We start from the raw sequence: 16051 nt of genomic DNA, 5'->3' as shown, positions 1-16051 counted from the left end.
AACATATTTTTGCAATCCGACCAATCAGGCGTTTACAGTGGGGGCGTCTCTCTGACCTTCCTGCCAATCAGCTCAAAGCTCTGTTGGGAGAATTGGTGCTAGACTTTATGGTTGGGGGTCACCACAACACGAGGAACTGTATTAAGGGGTCGCGGCCTTAGAAAGGTTGAGAAACACTGTTCTGAGCTACAAATTTTCTCCTTTGTTGATATTTCTGGCTTTTTAAAACAATAGTCGGCATCTTCCCTTTTTTTTAGGTTCTACCTAATTGGTGGGGGAATCCCGGTCATCGTTTGCGGGATAACGGCTGCTGCAAATATAAGAAATTACGGGAACAAGCCTCACTCAGCCTAGTGAGTATTGCCTTCCTGACCGGGGGGGGGGGGGGTAGTAGGGCTATGGAGAACCTGTAAGCTTGGTCGTGCAGTGGTTAGAGTGCAGCACTGCCAACTACTGCTGATCACCGGCTGCCAGCATTTTGGCAGATGGAATCTCAATAGGGTCAAGGTTGACTCAGCCTTTCATCCTTCCAAGGTGGGTTAAATGAGGACCCAGATTGTTGGGGACAAGAGGCTCACTCTCTGTAAACCGCTTATAGAGGGCTTTAAAAGCACTATGAAGCAGTATATAAATGCTATGGTAATGCTATCTATCATTTATCTATGCTATCTATCTAATCATCTATCACCTATATCTTATCTCTATCCATCCATCATTCTACAGTATCTATCTACAGTATGTCTCTCTATCTATCTCTATCTACCTACCTACCTATTCTTTCTCTCTCCTATCTATCTATTGGTGGTGCAGTGGTTAAAGTGCAGTACTGCAAGCTGCTTCTGCTAATCACCAGCTGCCAGAAGTTTGGCAGATCGAATCTCAGTAGGCTCAAGGTTCACTCAGCCTTCTGTTCTTCCTTGGTGGGTCAAAGGAGGACCCAGATTATTGGGGGCAATAGGCTAACTCTCTGTAAAACACTTAGAGAGGGCTTTAAAAGCACTATGAAGCAGTATATAAATGCTATGGTAATGCTATCTATCATTTATCTATGCTATCTATCTAATCATCTATCACCTATATCTTATCTCTATCCATCCATCATTCTACAGTATCTATCTACAGTATGTCTCTCTATCTATCTCTATCTACCTACCTACCTATCTCTCCTATCTATCTATTGGTGGTGCAGTGGTTAAAGTGCAGTACTGCAAGCTGCTTCTGCTAATCACCAGCTGCCAGAAGTTTGGCAGATCGAATCTCAGTAGGCTCAAGGTTCACTCAGCCTTCTGTTCTTCCTTGGTGGGTCAAAGGAGGACCCAGATTATTGGGGGCAATAGGCTAACTCTCTGTAAAACACTTAGAGAGGGCTGCAAAAGCACTAGGAAGTGATATATGTCTAAATGCTGTTGCCCTTCCTTCCTTCCTTCCTTCCTTCCTTCCTTCCTTCCTTCCTTCCTTCCTTCCTTCCTTCCTTCCTTCCTTCCTTCCTTCCTTCCTTGATGGGTAAAATGAGAAATGTTGGGGGCAAGAGGCTGACTCTCTGTAAACTGCTTAGAGAGGGCTGTAAAAGCACTGTGAAGCAGCAGATAAGTCTACATGCTATTGCTAACCTGCTTCTGCCTGATCTGAAACAGCTGTAGAAATTGCACAGGGAGTGCCTTTCTTAGCATTGTCCTTTTCCTTGCAGCTGTTGGATGGCGTGGGAGCCAAGTTTGGGAGCTTTCTACGGACCTGCCGGCTTCATCATCTTCGTCAACTGCATGTATTTCCTCAGCATCTTCATACAGCTGAAGAGGCACCCCGAACGCAAGTTTGAGCTGAAGGAGCCCAGCGAAGAGCAGCAGCGCCTGGCCCCGAACGAACACGGCAGCCTGAACAATCAGGATTCCCTCTCCGTCTCGCTGCTTTCCGCCGTCGCTTTGGAAAACGAGCACAGCTTCCACGCGCAGCTCCGGGGTGTGAGCCTCACTCTGTTCCTCTACGTGACTCTGTGGGTTTTGGGGGCCCTCTCCGTGGCTTCCTCTCCCCCTTTGGATTTAGTTTTCAGCTGCTTCTTCGGGCTCCTGGCCTTGTGCCTCAGCAGCTTTTTAATAACACACCATGGTGTGAACAGAGAAGACGTCCGGCATTCTTGGTTGATGTCCTGCTGCCCCGGAAAGAGCGCCTATTCGGTCCAGGTTGATGTCCAGCCTCCTGGCATGAGCGGCCCAAAGGGAGACCCTGCCAAGTGCACTAACAGCAGCGCCGAGTCCTCATGCACGAACAAGAGCGCGTCCAGTCTGAAAAACTCTTTGCAGGGTTGCAAATTGACCAATATCCAAGTTGCGGCGGCCCAGTGTCCCCTGAGCCAGGCGGCCTCCAACACCGGCCACCCTCCTCCTCCCCCTCCTCTCGACAACAGCCTTACTGAACACTCGGTCGACAATGAGATCAAGATGCACGTGGCTCCTTTGGAGATGCCTTTGCGCACCAACGGGCACCCTGGCGGCCGCCACCACAAGAACCGGAGCAAAGGGCACCGCGCCAGCAGGCTGACCGTCTTGCGGGAGTACGCCTATGACGTCCCCACTAGTGTGGAAGGGAGCGTGCAGAACGGCTTAATTAAGACGCGGCAAACGACCTCGGAAGGGCATTCGCGGACCCGGAGAGCATACCTGGCCTACCGGGAACGCCAATACAACCAGTCCCAGCCGGACAGCAGTGACACTTACAGCACTCTCCAAAAGGGCCACCGGAACACCGATAAAACAGTGCCGCCGCCCGCTGTTAAGAAGGACCCTCTGAGGAAGCCCATCGTGGTCGAGCTGGAAGGGCAGCAGAAGTCCTATGGTTTAAACTTAGCAGTCCAGAACGGGCCTCCCAAAAGCAGCGCCCAGGACGCGGCATTTCTGAGTGCCGACAGCACCGGGAATATCAGGACCGGCTTATGGAAACATGAAACTACTGTGTAGTGCTACTGAACATTCCTAGAAGGGTTTAAACAAGAGCCGGAGTTGGCGCAGTGGTTAGAGTTGCAGCACTGTAGGCTCCTTCTGCTAACTACTAGCTGTAGTTCAGCGGTTCAAATCTCACTACCGGCTCAAGGCTGACTCAGCCTTCCGTCCTTCCGAGGTGGGTCAAATGAGGACCCAGTTTCTTGGAGGCAAGAGGCAGGTTCTGTCGACCGCTTAGAGAGGGCTGTATAAGCACTAGGAAGCGGTAGATAAGTCTAAGAGCTATTGTTAAAAGGAGCATTGGTTCTTGGCTCCGAATCATTTTCTGTGGTTGGCTCATGAAGGTATTTTAAGAGTGAGGGTCTCCCTTGGGAAGGTGGACCTGCCCACAGATCGGCTTTTATCGGTGACGTTTTCTTACAATTTTGCTCTTTCCTTACCATCTTTTATGTGATGCCAAACCTGGACAGTTAATTCTCCCCCCTCCCCTTCCATGTAAGATCGTTCTTTGATACGTCCAATACATTTCATTTTTTTTTTGGTATTTAATTGGGTAAAATAAATAACTTGTTTTAAACTTCTGTCGCGTATCCAATGCTATCCTACGGCTTGTGTTTTTCCCCATTCTGGCCATAAAGACTATGGCTGGCTAACTATGCGCAGAATTTTGTTCCCAGGGTCTGACACAATCTTTAACCCAAATGTGTAGCGTGCTTTTCTAGCCAATGACCAAATCCTCTTGTAGTTTAAAGCAGCAGTTCTCAATCTGTGGGTCGAGACCCCTTGGGGGGGAGGGGGTGTCGAACGACCATTTCTCATGGGAAAAGACAAATTTCCCCTGGTGTTAGGAACTAAAGCTATTCTGGCACCTTGGAACATATTTTTACAATCCAACCAATCAGGCATTTGCAGTGGGAGTGTCCCTCTGACCTTCCTGCCAATCAGCTTCAAGCTCTGTTGGGAGAATTGGCGCTAGGCTTATGGTTAGGGGTCATCACAACATCAGGAACAGTATTAGGAGGTCCTGGCATTAGAAAGGTTGAGAACCACTGATTGGATAGATGATATGCATGGTTTTGTAGCTTTCAAAGGAAAGCAAAAGGAATTGAATCAGCCAGTCACGACATCAACTCTTTCTACCGTATTTTTCAGAGTATAAGACGCACCTTAGTTTTTGTGGAGGATAATAGGGAAAAGAATCTGCTTAACAGGTATTCATCTGCCTAGCGTCCTTAATCTGGTCAGCTTCAGCACATTATTTTATCCCGTGGTTAGGGCTTTAAAAAAACTTTATTCGGAGAGAGTAACAATGAAAGAGCTCGCAAGCCAGTAAGAGCTGGGAACATCATTTACACTTGGTTAGGGCTGGAAAAAAAACATTTGGAGCAAGAAGTGTAATGAAAATAAAACCCTGCAAAGGCTTAGGGCTTGGAAAACATTCTTTGCAGAGAATAACAATGAAAGAGCTTGCAAGCCGGTAAGACCTGGGAACATCGTTAGCACCTGGTTAGAGCTGGAAAGAAACATTCGGAGCAAGCAGAGCAATAAAAAAAACTACAAAGACAGAGTTTGGAGAACATTCTTCACAGAGAGTGAAGATGAAAGTACTTGCAAGCGGGTAAGAGCTGAGAACATCGTTACCACCTGGTTAGGGCTGGAAAAAACTAATTCGGAACAAGTTAGAACAATGAAAAAAAAACTGGAAAAACTTAGAGCTTGGAAAACATTCATAGAAACATAGAAGTCTGACGGCAGAAAAAGACCTCATGGTCCATCTAGTCTGCCCTTATACTATTTCCTGTATTTTATCTTACAATGGATATATGTTTATCCCAGGCATGTTTAAATTCGGTTACTGTGGATTTACCAACCACGTCTGCTGGAAGTTTGTTCCAAAGATCTACTACTCTTTCAGTAAAATAATATTTTCTCATGTTGCCTTTGATCTTTCCCCCAACTAACTTCAGATTGTGTCCCCTTGTTCTTGTGTTCACTTTCCTATTAAAAACACTTAGCTCCTGAACCCTATTTAACCCTTTAACATATTTAAATATTTCGATCATGTTCCCCCTTTTCCTTCTGTCCTCCAGACTATACAGATTGAGTTCATGAAGTCTTTCCTGATACGTTTTATGCTTAAGACCTTCCACCATTCTTGTAGCCCGTCTTTGGACCCGTTCAATTTTGTCAATATCTTTTTGTAGGTGAGGTCTCCAGCGCTGAACACAGTCTTCCAAATGTGGTCTCACCAGCGCTCTATATAAGGGGATCACAATCTCCCTCTTCCTGCTTGTTATACCTCTAGCTATGCAGCCAAGCATCCTACTTGCTTTTCCTACCGCCCGACCACACTGCTCACCCATTTTGAGACTGTCAGAAATCACTACCCCTGAATCCTTCTCTTCTGAAGTTTTTGCTAACGCAGAACTGCCAATGCAATACTCAGATTGAGGATTCCTTTTCCCCAAGTGCATTATTTTACATTTGGAAACATTAAACTGCAGTTTCCATTGCTTTGACCATTTATCTAGTAAAGTAGAGAGAGTAACAATGAAAGAGCCTGCAAAGTAAGAACTGGGAAGATCATTAGCAGCTGGTTAGGGCTGGAAAAAAGCTACATTCAGAGTATAAGATGCACCTGAATTTTCAGCCTCTTTTAGGGAGGAAAAAGGTGCTTCTTATACGCTGAAAAAATACCACATTTAAAAAACACAACATTGCATGCCCACACACACACAATCTCCAAAAAAATAAGGTCTAAAATGTAGTGATTTGGATACACAGTTTCTCCCCAGAGGGAATTGCTGTGCCTCATCACCGCCTGGAGATTGGCAGAATATCCCAGAAAATTGGGAACCCCCCCCCATCTGTGCCGTGACCAGACTTCTGAGGGCCCTTATTCTCTCTCTGGCCTTGGCCGGTGGTGCTGGGGAACCTTGGGAGACGTTGTGCTCCAGAGATTTCCTCGACCATTTATCCCAGTGGCTTCTTGGGATCTGGCCCTTCGCTTTGAACCGTTCCGTTCCTGATCCCACCTTGGAATTATTTTTTCTTGCAAAACGTTCTCTTTTTCCTAGCTGTTAGCCGCCCCGAGTCTCTGGAGAGGGGCGGCATACAAATCAAATAAATAAATAAATAAATAAATAAATAAATAAATAAATGCGGATTGTGCATGTGTGATTCGAGGGCCGCCCAGAAAGTAATGCACCACATTTTTTCTTCAATAATTATTTATTGAACACAATGAAACTTGCACCCAAGAAGGAATGATGTTTTTTTCTACACTCCCTATTTTTCCACGTTATCTCTGTCCCGTTCTATGGCCTTCCTCCAGTGAGACAAGGGTGTCGCTAACCACTCCTGCTTCATTTAAACCCAATTGTTCCTGTTGAGCAATAGTAACTAGCTCTGGCCTAGAAATGATGAATTTATTATTATTATTATTATTATTGTTGTTGTTATTATTATTATTATTATTATTGGGTATTTAAAATTTTTATATTGTTTTTTACTTGCTGTATGACACCAGGAGATGGATGGCCTATAAATTTAATAAATCAAACTACATTAATTAAACTAAATTTTATTTGAGCACTGTTGAAACATTCTGGATCGATGCCGTTCAAAAGAACGGTGGTGTTTTTTCCCACGTTATTGATTGACAGCCTTTGCCTTTCTAATTATACAGTCTTTAAAGGCAGAATTGCTCCTCGTTCCTGTTATATTCCTAAAGAGGCATCTGGCATAAGATTCCAGAAATGTTTACAGCTGCTAATGCAATGTTTTTGCGGCTCCGCTCTACTTACAGCAGATCTCTTTGCTCCTAATCTCATCACTCTAGATTGCATCTCCCTTTTTGCTGGCACTATTCAGACTCTAGATGTGAATCAAACTACGATTCGGAACAAAACCATGCCCCAGAGGCCCTTCGGCTGCATGGGATGCTTGTTTAGGTTAGGTTTATTGGATTTATATGCCGCCCCTCTCCGCAAACTCGGGGCGGCTCACAACAATAATAAAAAACAGTACAGTACATAATACCAAATCCAATGCCCACCCATCTAGTTACAATTTAAAATTAATAATCTCATAAAAACAGTATATATAAAAAAAACAGGCACACAGTCAATCAATCAACAAAACAATATGGGCAAGGGGGAGGTGTTTTAGTTCCCCCATGCCTGACGGCAAAGGTGGGTTTTAAGGAGTTTACGAAAGGCAGGGAGGGTGGGGGCAATCCTAATCTCAGGGGGGAGCTGGTTCCAGAGGGTCGGGGCCCCCACAGAGAAGGCTCTTCCCCTGGGTCCCGCCAGACGACATTGTTTAGTCGACGGGACCCGGAGAAGGCCAATTCTGTGGGACCTAACCGGTCACTGGGATTCGTGCGGTAGGAGGCGGTCCCGAAGATATTCTGGTCCGGTGCCATGAAGGGCTTTATAGGTCATAACCAACACTTTGAATTGTGACCGGAAACTGATCGGCAGCCAATGCAGACTGCGGAGTGTTGGAGTGATATGGGCATACTTGGAGAAGCCCATAATTGCTCTTGCAGCTGCATTCTGCACGATCTGAAGTTTCCGAACACTTTTCAAAGGTAGCCCCATGTAGAGAGCGTTACAGTAGTCGAGCCTCGAGGTGATGAGGGCATGAGTGACTGCGCAATGACTCACCCCCCCCCCCAAACGAAGTGATATAAAATGTAAACATCCTAGAGGCAGAAACCAAATTAGGTTAATGAACCCCTTTTGGAAAGAACTTGAAGATAAACAAATCTATCTATCTATCTATCTCCTATTCATCCATCCATCCATCTATATCCTATCTATCATCTATATCTTATCTCTATCTATCTATCTGCGGAGGGACAATATTTTCTACGACAAGAGACGTTCACAGCCTCATTTCACCACTACTGTATAAATCCTCTGGGCGGAGAGGGCGATTTTACACTTCCCTGCCGCTTTCAGATGCTAATCCTGCCACAACATACAACAGTTGCCAACTTTTGTGCAGCAGCCCTTAAAATCCTTCAGATCAGGACCTGTGCCTCGGATCAGCTGTGATGAGAATTTGACTTATTAGTTCATAATGTTTTACGGTATTGTAGGTTTAATTAGCCATAAGTGTATTGTTATTTTGTATATTTATTTAATTCCTTTTAAATATTTTTATACCTACATGTGATAGAATTTTGCAATTTTTTTTCCTTCCCTCCCTCCCCTCCCTCCTTCCTTCCTTACCTACTTATTTACTTACTGTTGGTTATGACCTATAAAGCCCTTCATGGCACTGGACCAGAATATCTCCGGGACAGCCTTCTGCCGCACGAATCCCAGCGACCAGTTAGGTCCCACAGAGTTGGCCTTCTCCGGGTCCCGTCAACTAAACAATGTCGATTGGCGGGGCCTAGGGAAAGAGCCTTCTCTGTGGCGGCCCCGACCCTTTGGAACCAACTCCCCCCAGATATCAGAGTTGCCCCCACCCTCCTAGCCTTTCGTAAGCTCCTTAAAACCCACCTCTGTTGTCAGGCATGGGGGAATTGACATGTTCCTTCTCACTAGGCTTATAAAATTTATGTATGGTACGCTAGTGTGTATGATTGGTTTTAACTTGTGGGTTTTTTAAAATTAATTTAAATATTGGATTTGTTGTACATTGTGTTGCTGTTGCTGTGAGCCGCCCCGAGTCTGCGGAGAGGGGCGGCATACAAATCTGATTAAACTTAAACTTAAACTACTTACTTCCATCCTTTTTATCCTTCCTTCTTTCCTTCCTTCTTTCCTTCCACCTTCCTGATATCTGGCCACATGGAATTCACCACTAAATTCTAAATTCTTTACCACTAAACTCTTCCAAACAAAACCGCCATCTCAGAGCAACTAGGGCTGCTCTCTTTCTCTTTCAAATAATCCTGATTTCCAAGCAAAAGAGGGATGTGACGAGTGACAATTTGTGCATTCAGAACAAATGTATCCGTTCGAATGTTCGTTTCTGCTCCAAAGAGCAATTTCCCCCTCTCAGTTACGCAGCAACTGCGGTGCCTATCCGAACAAATAGAACAATGCAAGATTTAATTTTTCAAAAGAACGTGCGTGCATTTTAAGGAGGTGATTTTGGATGCGATGGCTTTGCCCTAATGATGTACTGTAACGGTTCGGTAGAACTGTAAAATTCTTCTTAGAAATAAGTTCCTTCCATTTAATATTGAAGCAGAGACCGCAGAATGAAAGGAGTCCCTTTGGATCTGGCCCATTAAGCAAACTTATAGCAGATTCTGCATTATTATTTTTTGGTTGGGTTGGTTGAAGGAAAATGAAACTGAGATACCTGTTTCAAATTGGATGCATTGCTACTGGATCCACATTTGAAATGTAATGTCGTAGGAAGTGGCAACGTGGACCTTGCTTGATCTCTCACAGTTAAACAATTTAGGCTGGGTCAAGAATTGGAGGAGGGAGAGGTACAGTAATGGATTGCTACTGGTACGGTAACTGTTCTGTTCCATTCCATTCCTCTGTTCTCTTTTCTCTTCCCTTCCCTTCTCTTCTCTGCTATTGTTCCTTTCTCTTCTCTGCTATTCTATTCCATTCCTCTATTCCGTTCTGTTCCGTTCCATTCTATTCCATTCCTCTGTTCTATTCTATTCTTCCCTTCACTTCTCTGCTATTCTATTCCATTCCATTCCTCTATTCTGTTCCGTTCCATTCTATTCCATACCTCTATTTATTTATTTATTTATTATTTATTTATTGCATTTGTATGCCGCCCCTCTCCGTAGACTCGGGGCGGCTAACAACAATGATAAAAACAGCATGTAACAATCCAATTAATAAAACAACTAAAAACCCTTATTATAAAACCAAACATACACACAAACATACCATGCATAACTTGTAATGGCCTAGGGGGAAGGAATATCTTAGCTCCCCCATGCCTGGCGGCATAAGTGAGTCTTGAGTAGTTTGCGAAACACAGGGAGGGTGTGGGCAGTTCTAATCTCCGGGGGAGTTGGTTCCAGAGGGCCGGGGCCGCCACAGAGAAGGCTCTTCCCCTGGGGCCCACCAAACAACATTGTTTAGTCGATGGGACCCGGAGAAGGACAACTCTGTGGGACCTATTCTATTCAATTCCATTCCATTCCTCTGTTCTGTTCCTTTCCGTTCCATTCTATTCCATACCTCTATTCTATTCCATTCCATTCCTCTGTTCTGTTCCATTCCATTCCTCTGTTCTGTTCTATCAAGAAATATTTGGAAATTGCAAATATCTAGGGTGGGGCTTTTTGTTTGGGGTGGGGTTGAGGAGTTTTTTTGGTTAGGGCTTGGAAACTAAGCAGGGTAGCACTTGCTAATGTTTGATGAGAAAGCAGAAGGCTGCAGTCTAGAACAAAAAGTTTGAAAAAATAGTTGGAAAAAAGGCAAATTGAAAATCACATTCATAACACTGCCTCGAAAGTGATTCGGGCTGGGTTTAAAATAGGCATAAGTCCAATTTCTCACTTTTGAGTCGGGATAAGCCAAAGTTTCTATGGCAACCTTCACGGACAACATCTTCCAGGAGGTGTGTGCTCACCTGTTTTCATTTTTATCTCCTTTCTCTTTATTATCGGTCTTTTCAAGCGGGAAAAGAGGAACGCCAGCCCCGTTGTGCAAACGGGGTTTGCACAACCTCGCACACCCACACTTCCACTTCTGCAAATCGGGAAGCACGGCAGCAGACACAAAGAATTGGAATAAGTGGCAACTATGAAAATAGATTTCTTTATTTAATTTTATATTACTTCTTTTATTTTCCAATGTTCATCGTCTTTTGCCTCTTCTTCATAACCATTAAACCATTCCTATCCTGGAAAATATGATGGTTACCCAGAAAGTAAGGTTACAAAGCACATCGCTCTCATGGGGAATGTTTGCAAGGGAAGTTGGTATTACTATTGTGTAGTGGAAGAGAACAAGCAGTACCAGGGGCCAGTAGATCATCGACTGGTGTTGTGAAGGTTAGAGATGAGTGTCCTCATTCTGTTCCCCTCCAAGTGTGAAGTGCTCACTGTCATACACTACCTGAATGCTGATGGCAAGAATGCTGCTGCGATGGGGGCCCGAGATTTGTGCGCGATGGAGGCCCAAGATTTTTTCTCACCAATTGTTGAGTTTTGAATTTTTTGGCTGAAGGAGAATGGGCATGGCACCACTGCATTGATTGACGTTTGCTCTCTGGAGTAGGGTGAGAAGCCCAAGTTTCATCTCCTGTCACTCTACAGTTGAGAAAAGCCTCGCCGTCCATCACCAAATGGTCAACAAATTCTCAGGCGGTGTTCTGGTTTCTGGTGGAAATTCAGCAAGTACAAATAACTTTTATCAAACACATTATTTCATAAACAAAGAAACTCCATTTTATTCTCTTCTGGCTACACACACATTTCATACTGGTGTATCTCTCCTGGCTCCGTTATCTTTCTTAATTGCATTCCTTACATTCCTTCTGCTCTGCTAGACGATTTATTTCGTAAAAGCATGAACACTAAAAAACAGCAGACGGACAGTTAATCACACAGAATACTTGGCTTACTTGGAGAGCGGCATAAAAACTCAACATCTTTTTGTTCGGCAACATTGAAACTCCACCCTTCTTCTTCACTAGTCCCCTGACGGGCCAAATACCTCACTCAATTATTTAACCCATTCCTCTCCTTAATATCTTCTTCCAGACCTTTGCTCTCTACGTTTCTGAATTCTTCTGAATTTAGGATTAACCCAGCGTGCCTCTAATTCTCCCATACTAGATCCTGAACTCATAGCCCCATCCTGTGGCTGGCCTCCCACCTGTTCTACTACCTGTAACCCCAGGCCCCCCACTACTTCATAAACACTATCTGAATCTGAGTCCTCAATATCTTCATCATCCTCCAGCTGATCAAGAGTATGTACAACAGGTGGCACTGACTCGGTCGATGTTGTGCACTTCAGGAAGCATCTTGGGCACCCATTGCACCAGCGTTCCTGCCCTTAGCATTCAGGTAGTGTATCACAGTGCAGACTTCGCACTTGGAGGGAAACGGAATGAGGATGCTCATTGATGATCTCCTGACCCCTGGCACTGCTCTTTCTCTTCCGCTGGCTTCCTGCTACACGATAGTCACACCAATTTCTCCCGCAAACATTCCACACGAGAGCTACGGGCTTTGTAACTTACTCCCCCTTGTAGAAAGCTATTTATGCCCACCCTCTCCAAAGAGCAAAAAACTAAGAGGAATAAATGCAGCTGGGGTGTAACATGGGCTTTGGGTGGGAGTTATGAGATTTGTAATCCAAATGCATGTGGACGGCATCAGGCTGGGATACATGTTGTGACCGAAAGCCTATAAGAGCCTGGAGCAGATGTTCCCCTAATGATAGAATAATTGCATTAATTAATGTGATCTCCAGTCAGAGATTAAACTGTTTTAAACTGTAAATGCATCACTGAACTGAATGCCAAGTTTCTGACTTGGTGGATCACATCGGAAAGAAACCCAGGTTGGAAGACCCCCAAACCAAAAATGTTTGTGAATCTAAGGAATACCTGTAATTTTTTTAAAAAAGAATCCAAACTTGATGTTTTGTTCCTTCTCCTAAAATTGCTTATTGGATCAAGCTTTGAAAATATGGAACAACATTTGCAAGCTCGCACAAATCCTATTCTCTACCTCGAATGGGGTTTTAAATTACATTTAAATTTAAATTAAATAGCCGCCTGGAATCCACTAAGGAGACGGCTGGCATACAAATCAAATCAAATGAATGAATCAATGAATCAATCAATTAATACAATTGGTTTTATTCTGGCTTTGTGAGTTTTTATTTTCAAACTAGCAGTCTTAAGCACATTGGAAGATTCATTTTCTTCGTCTCCTAGTGGGCTTCTCAGCCCCAACACCCAATACAGCTGTGAAAGGACAACGAACAATGATTAGAAGTTGTAACACTTTGTTTCCCCGACTTCAATATTGACAAGTCTGCTGCAACCAGACTTGGAGAAATGGGGGGGAGAAAAGGAATGAGTCAGTGCTCCCCGTGTACTAAGTTTAATTAAAATTGATTTACCTGGCAAACCCAAAAGTTATGGCTTATCAAAGGGTGATTTTTATTTTTATTTTTTACAACGATCCTTCTTGAAGATAAAGTAAGTCTCTGGCGTTAAGGAGAGACTGCGTTGCAGAAAGAGGTAACCGTGGGGAGGGAAACGACAGGGAGATATAGGTCAATGGGAATTTAACCCTTTGACGGATGCACAGTTTTAGAAATGTGGAAGTTTTTAAGAAGAGATTGGGCAACTGTCTCGAACGGTCTAGGACTGGGATGGCAAACCTATGGCACGGTTGCCACAGGTGCCACTCGGAGCCATATCTGCTGGCACGTGAGCCGTTGCCCTAGCTCAGCTCCAACATGCATGTGTGTGCCGGCCATCTGATTTTTGGCTCACACAGAGGCTCTGGGAGGGCGTTTTTGGCTTCCAGAGAGCCTCCAGGAGGATGGGGGAGGGCATTTTTACCCTCCTCTGGTTCCAGGGAAGCCTTTGGAGCCTGGGGAGGGTGAAACATGAGCCTTCTGGGCCCATCATAGAAACATAGAAGTATGACGGCAGAAAAAGACCTCATGGTCCATCTAGTCTGCCCTTATACTATTTTCTGTATTTTATCTTAGGATGGATATATGTTTATCCCAGGCATGTTTAAATTCAGTTACTGTGGATTTACCAACCACGTCTGCTGGAAGTTTGTTCCAAGGATCTACTACTCTTTCAGTAAAATAATATTTTCTCATGTTGCCTTTGATCTTTCCCCCAACTAACTTCAGATTGTGTCCCCTTGTTCTTGTGTTCACTTTCCTATTAAAAACACTTCCCTCCTGAACCTTATTTAACCCTTTAACATATTTAAATGTTTCGATCATGTCCCCCCTTTTCCTTCTGTCCTCCAGACTATACAGATTGAGTTAATTAAGTCTTTCCTGATACGTTTTATGCTTAAGACCTTCCACCATTTTTGTAGGCCATCTTTGGACCCCTTCAATTTTGTCAATATCTTTTTGTAGTTGGGAAACAGGCCATTTCCGGCCTCCAGAGGGCCCCCGAGGGTTGGGGGAAGTGTTTTCGGCCTCCTCAGGCATATAATAATAATAATAATAATAATAATAATAATAATAATAATAATAATAACAACAACAACAACAACAACAACAACAATTGTTATTGTTATTATTATTTATTAGATTTGTATGCCGCCCTTCTCCAGAGACTTGGGGTGGCTCACAACAATAAATCATGAATGTGGGCACTCGCGCAATAACAATAGTTTGCACTCATACAATTTCGGCACCTGAAGGAAAAAATACGGCATGTGGAACTGTATCGGAAGGCACACAAGGTGTTGCCCTGTGTCACTCCTGCGCTATGTTGCATGCACACTAAGTTGCATGCACACACTAGACTGGATTTTTCAGCCTTGAGAAGGCCTTTTCGCCCTCCAGAGGTTTTAGGGAAGCAAAAAAATGCCCAATAGGCAAACCGTAAGTTTTGAAAAAAGTGACTTCCGTTTTGCTGGTTATGCTGTTTTTTACATTCCAGAGGCTTCCTGAAGCCTCGGAGTGTGAAAACTAGCACAACGGGCAAACCGTAAGTTTTTCCAAACTTGGAATAAATGTTATCATTAGATTGAAAACAAAAATAGCAATGTGATACAATGTGAAAGAACGTATGGAAAACGGAACTATGTAAACATAAAAATATAAAGTATACTGCTCCAAAAAAAAGGGGAAGACTTAAACAACACAATATAACTCCAAGTCAATCAAACCTCTGTGAAATAAAACTGTCCCATTAAGAAGCAATACTGATGGACAGTCAATTTCACCTGTTGTGCACATTAAACCTTGTACAGAACAAAGTATTCAATGAGAATATTTCATTCATTCAGATCTAGGATGGGTTCTTTGAGTGGTCCCTTTATTTTTTTTGAGCAGTATATATTACAAAATAGATACAACATAAGAGATCGGGTATGGATCTGTGTAAAATTATTGTGATGTTTTAAATTTGGGGGGGGGGAATGAATAACTAAAGCATTTTTTAAAAGATATCTGCTGGATTTGGAGCTTATTTATTTAATTTATTTATTTATTAGATTTGTATGCCGCCCCTCTCCGCAGACTCGGGGCGGCTAACAACAGTAAAAAGAAAATATAAACAAATCTAATATTAAAAGTAATTTTAAAAACCCCAATTTAAAGAACCAATCATACATACAGACATACCATGCATAAATTTTATAAGCCTAGGGGGAAGGGAATATCTCAATTCCCCCATGCCTGACGACAGAGGTGGGTTTTAAGAAGCTTACGAAAGGCAAGGGGGGTGGGAGCAACTCTGATATCTGGGTGGAGTTGGTTCCAAAGGGTCGGGGCCGCCACAGAGAAGGCCAACTCTGTGGGACCTAACTGGTCGCTGGGATTCGTGCGGCAGAAGACGGTCCCGGAGATATTCTGGTCCGATGCCCTGAAGGGCTTTATAGGTCATAACCAACACTTTGAATTGTGACTGGAAACCGATCAGCAACCAATGCAGACTGCGGAGTGCTGGTGTGATATGGGCATATTTAGGAAAGCCCATGATTGCTCTCGCAGCTGCATTCTGCACGATCTGGAGTTTCCGAACACTTTTCAAAGGTAGCCCCATGTAGAGAGCGTTACAGTAGTCGAGCCTCGAGGTGATGAGGGCATGAGTGACTGTGAGCAGTGACTCCCAGTCCAAATAGGGCCGCAACTGGTGCACCAGGCGGACCTGGGCAAATGCCCCCCTTAAGCTTAAGGAAGATCAGGAAGGACAGCATTTAAATCCCAGAAGGCAGTTGTGGCAAACCATTCCTATGTTTTTGCACGGAATGCCTCCATGAATTCACTACAAAAATCAAAAATCCATTTGAAGGAGGTTTAGCTGAGCGTTACACTTTTTTGCAACATTGAAGAAATAATTCCCCCTGTCCCATTTTTAGGTGACGGGGGGCGCAAAACTCCCCCAAAATTTAAACATTTATGAAAGCTACTTAGCATCTTAAGGGCTGGCAGAGGCTATAAAATCTTAAA

At 43.8% G+C, this 16051-nt stretch overlaps 1 protein-coding gene across 1 annotated transcript in view; it reads left to right on the top strand.

Moving 5' to 3' along the window:
- The window catches only part of ADGRA3 (adhesion G protein-coupled receptor A3), a 68552-nt gene extending 65038 nt beyond the window's left edge, over positions 1–3514 (top strand). Inside the window, exons 18-19 of the mRNA XM_070756975.1 lie at positions 258–353; positions 1688–3514. Coding sequence (XP_070613076.1) covers positions 258–353; positions 1688–2951 — 1360 coding nt within the window. The 3' untranslated portion in view covers positions 2952–3514. The remainder of the gene's footprint in view (positions 1–257; positions 354–1687) is intronic.
- The last annotated feature ends 12537 nt before the right edge of the window (positions 3515–16051 follow it).

This window comes from Erythrolamprus reginae, chromosome 7 (genome assembly GCF_031021105.1).
Source record: "Erythrolamprus reginae isolate rEryReg1 chromosome 7, rEryReg1.hap1, whole genome shotgun sequence".
Lineage (NCBI taxonomy): Eukaryota > Metazoa > Chordata > Lepidosauria > Squamata > Dipsadidae > Erythrolamprus > Erythrolamprus reginae.
Note: the sequence above shows the minus strand (reverse complement) of the source record. Positions and strands in the feature narration are given on the sequence as shown.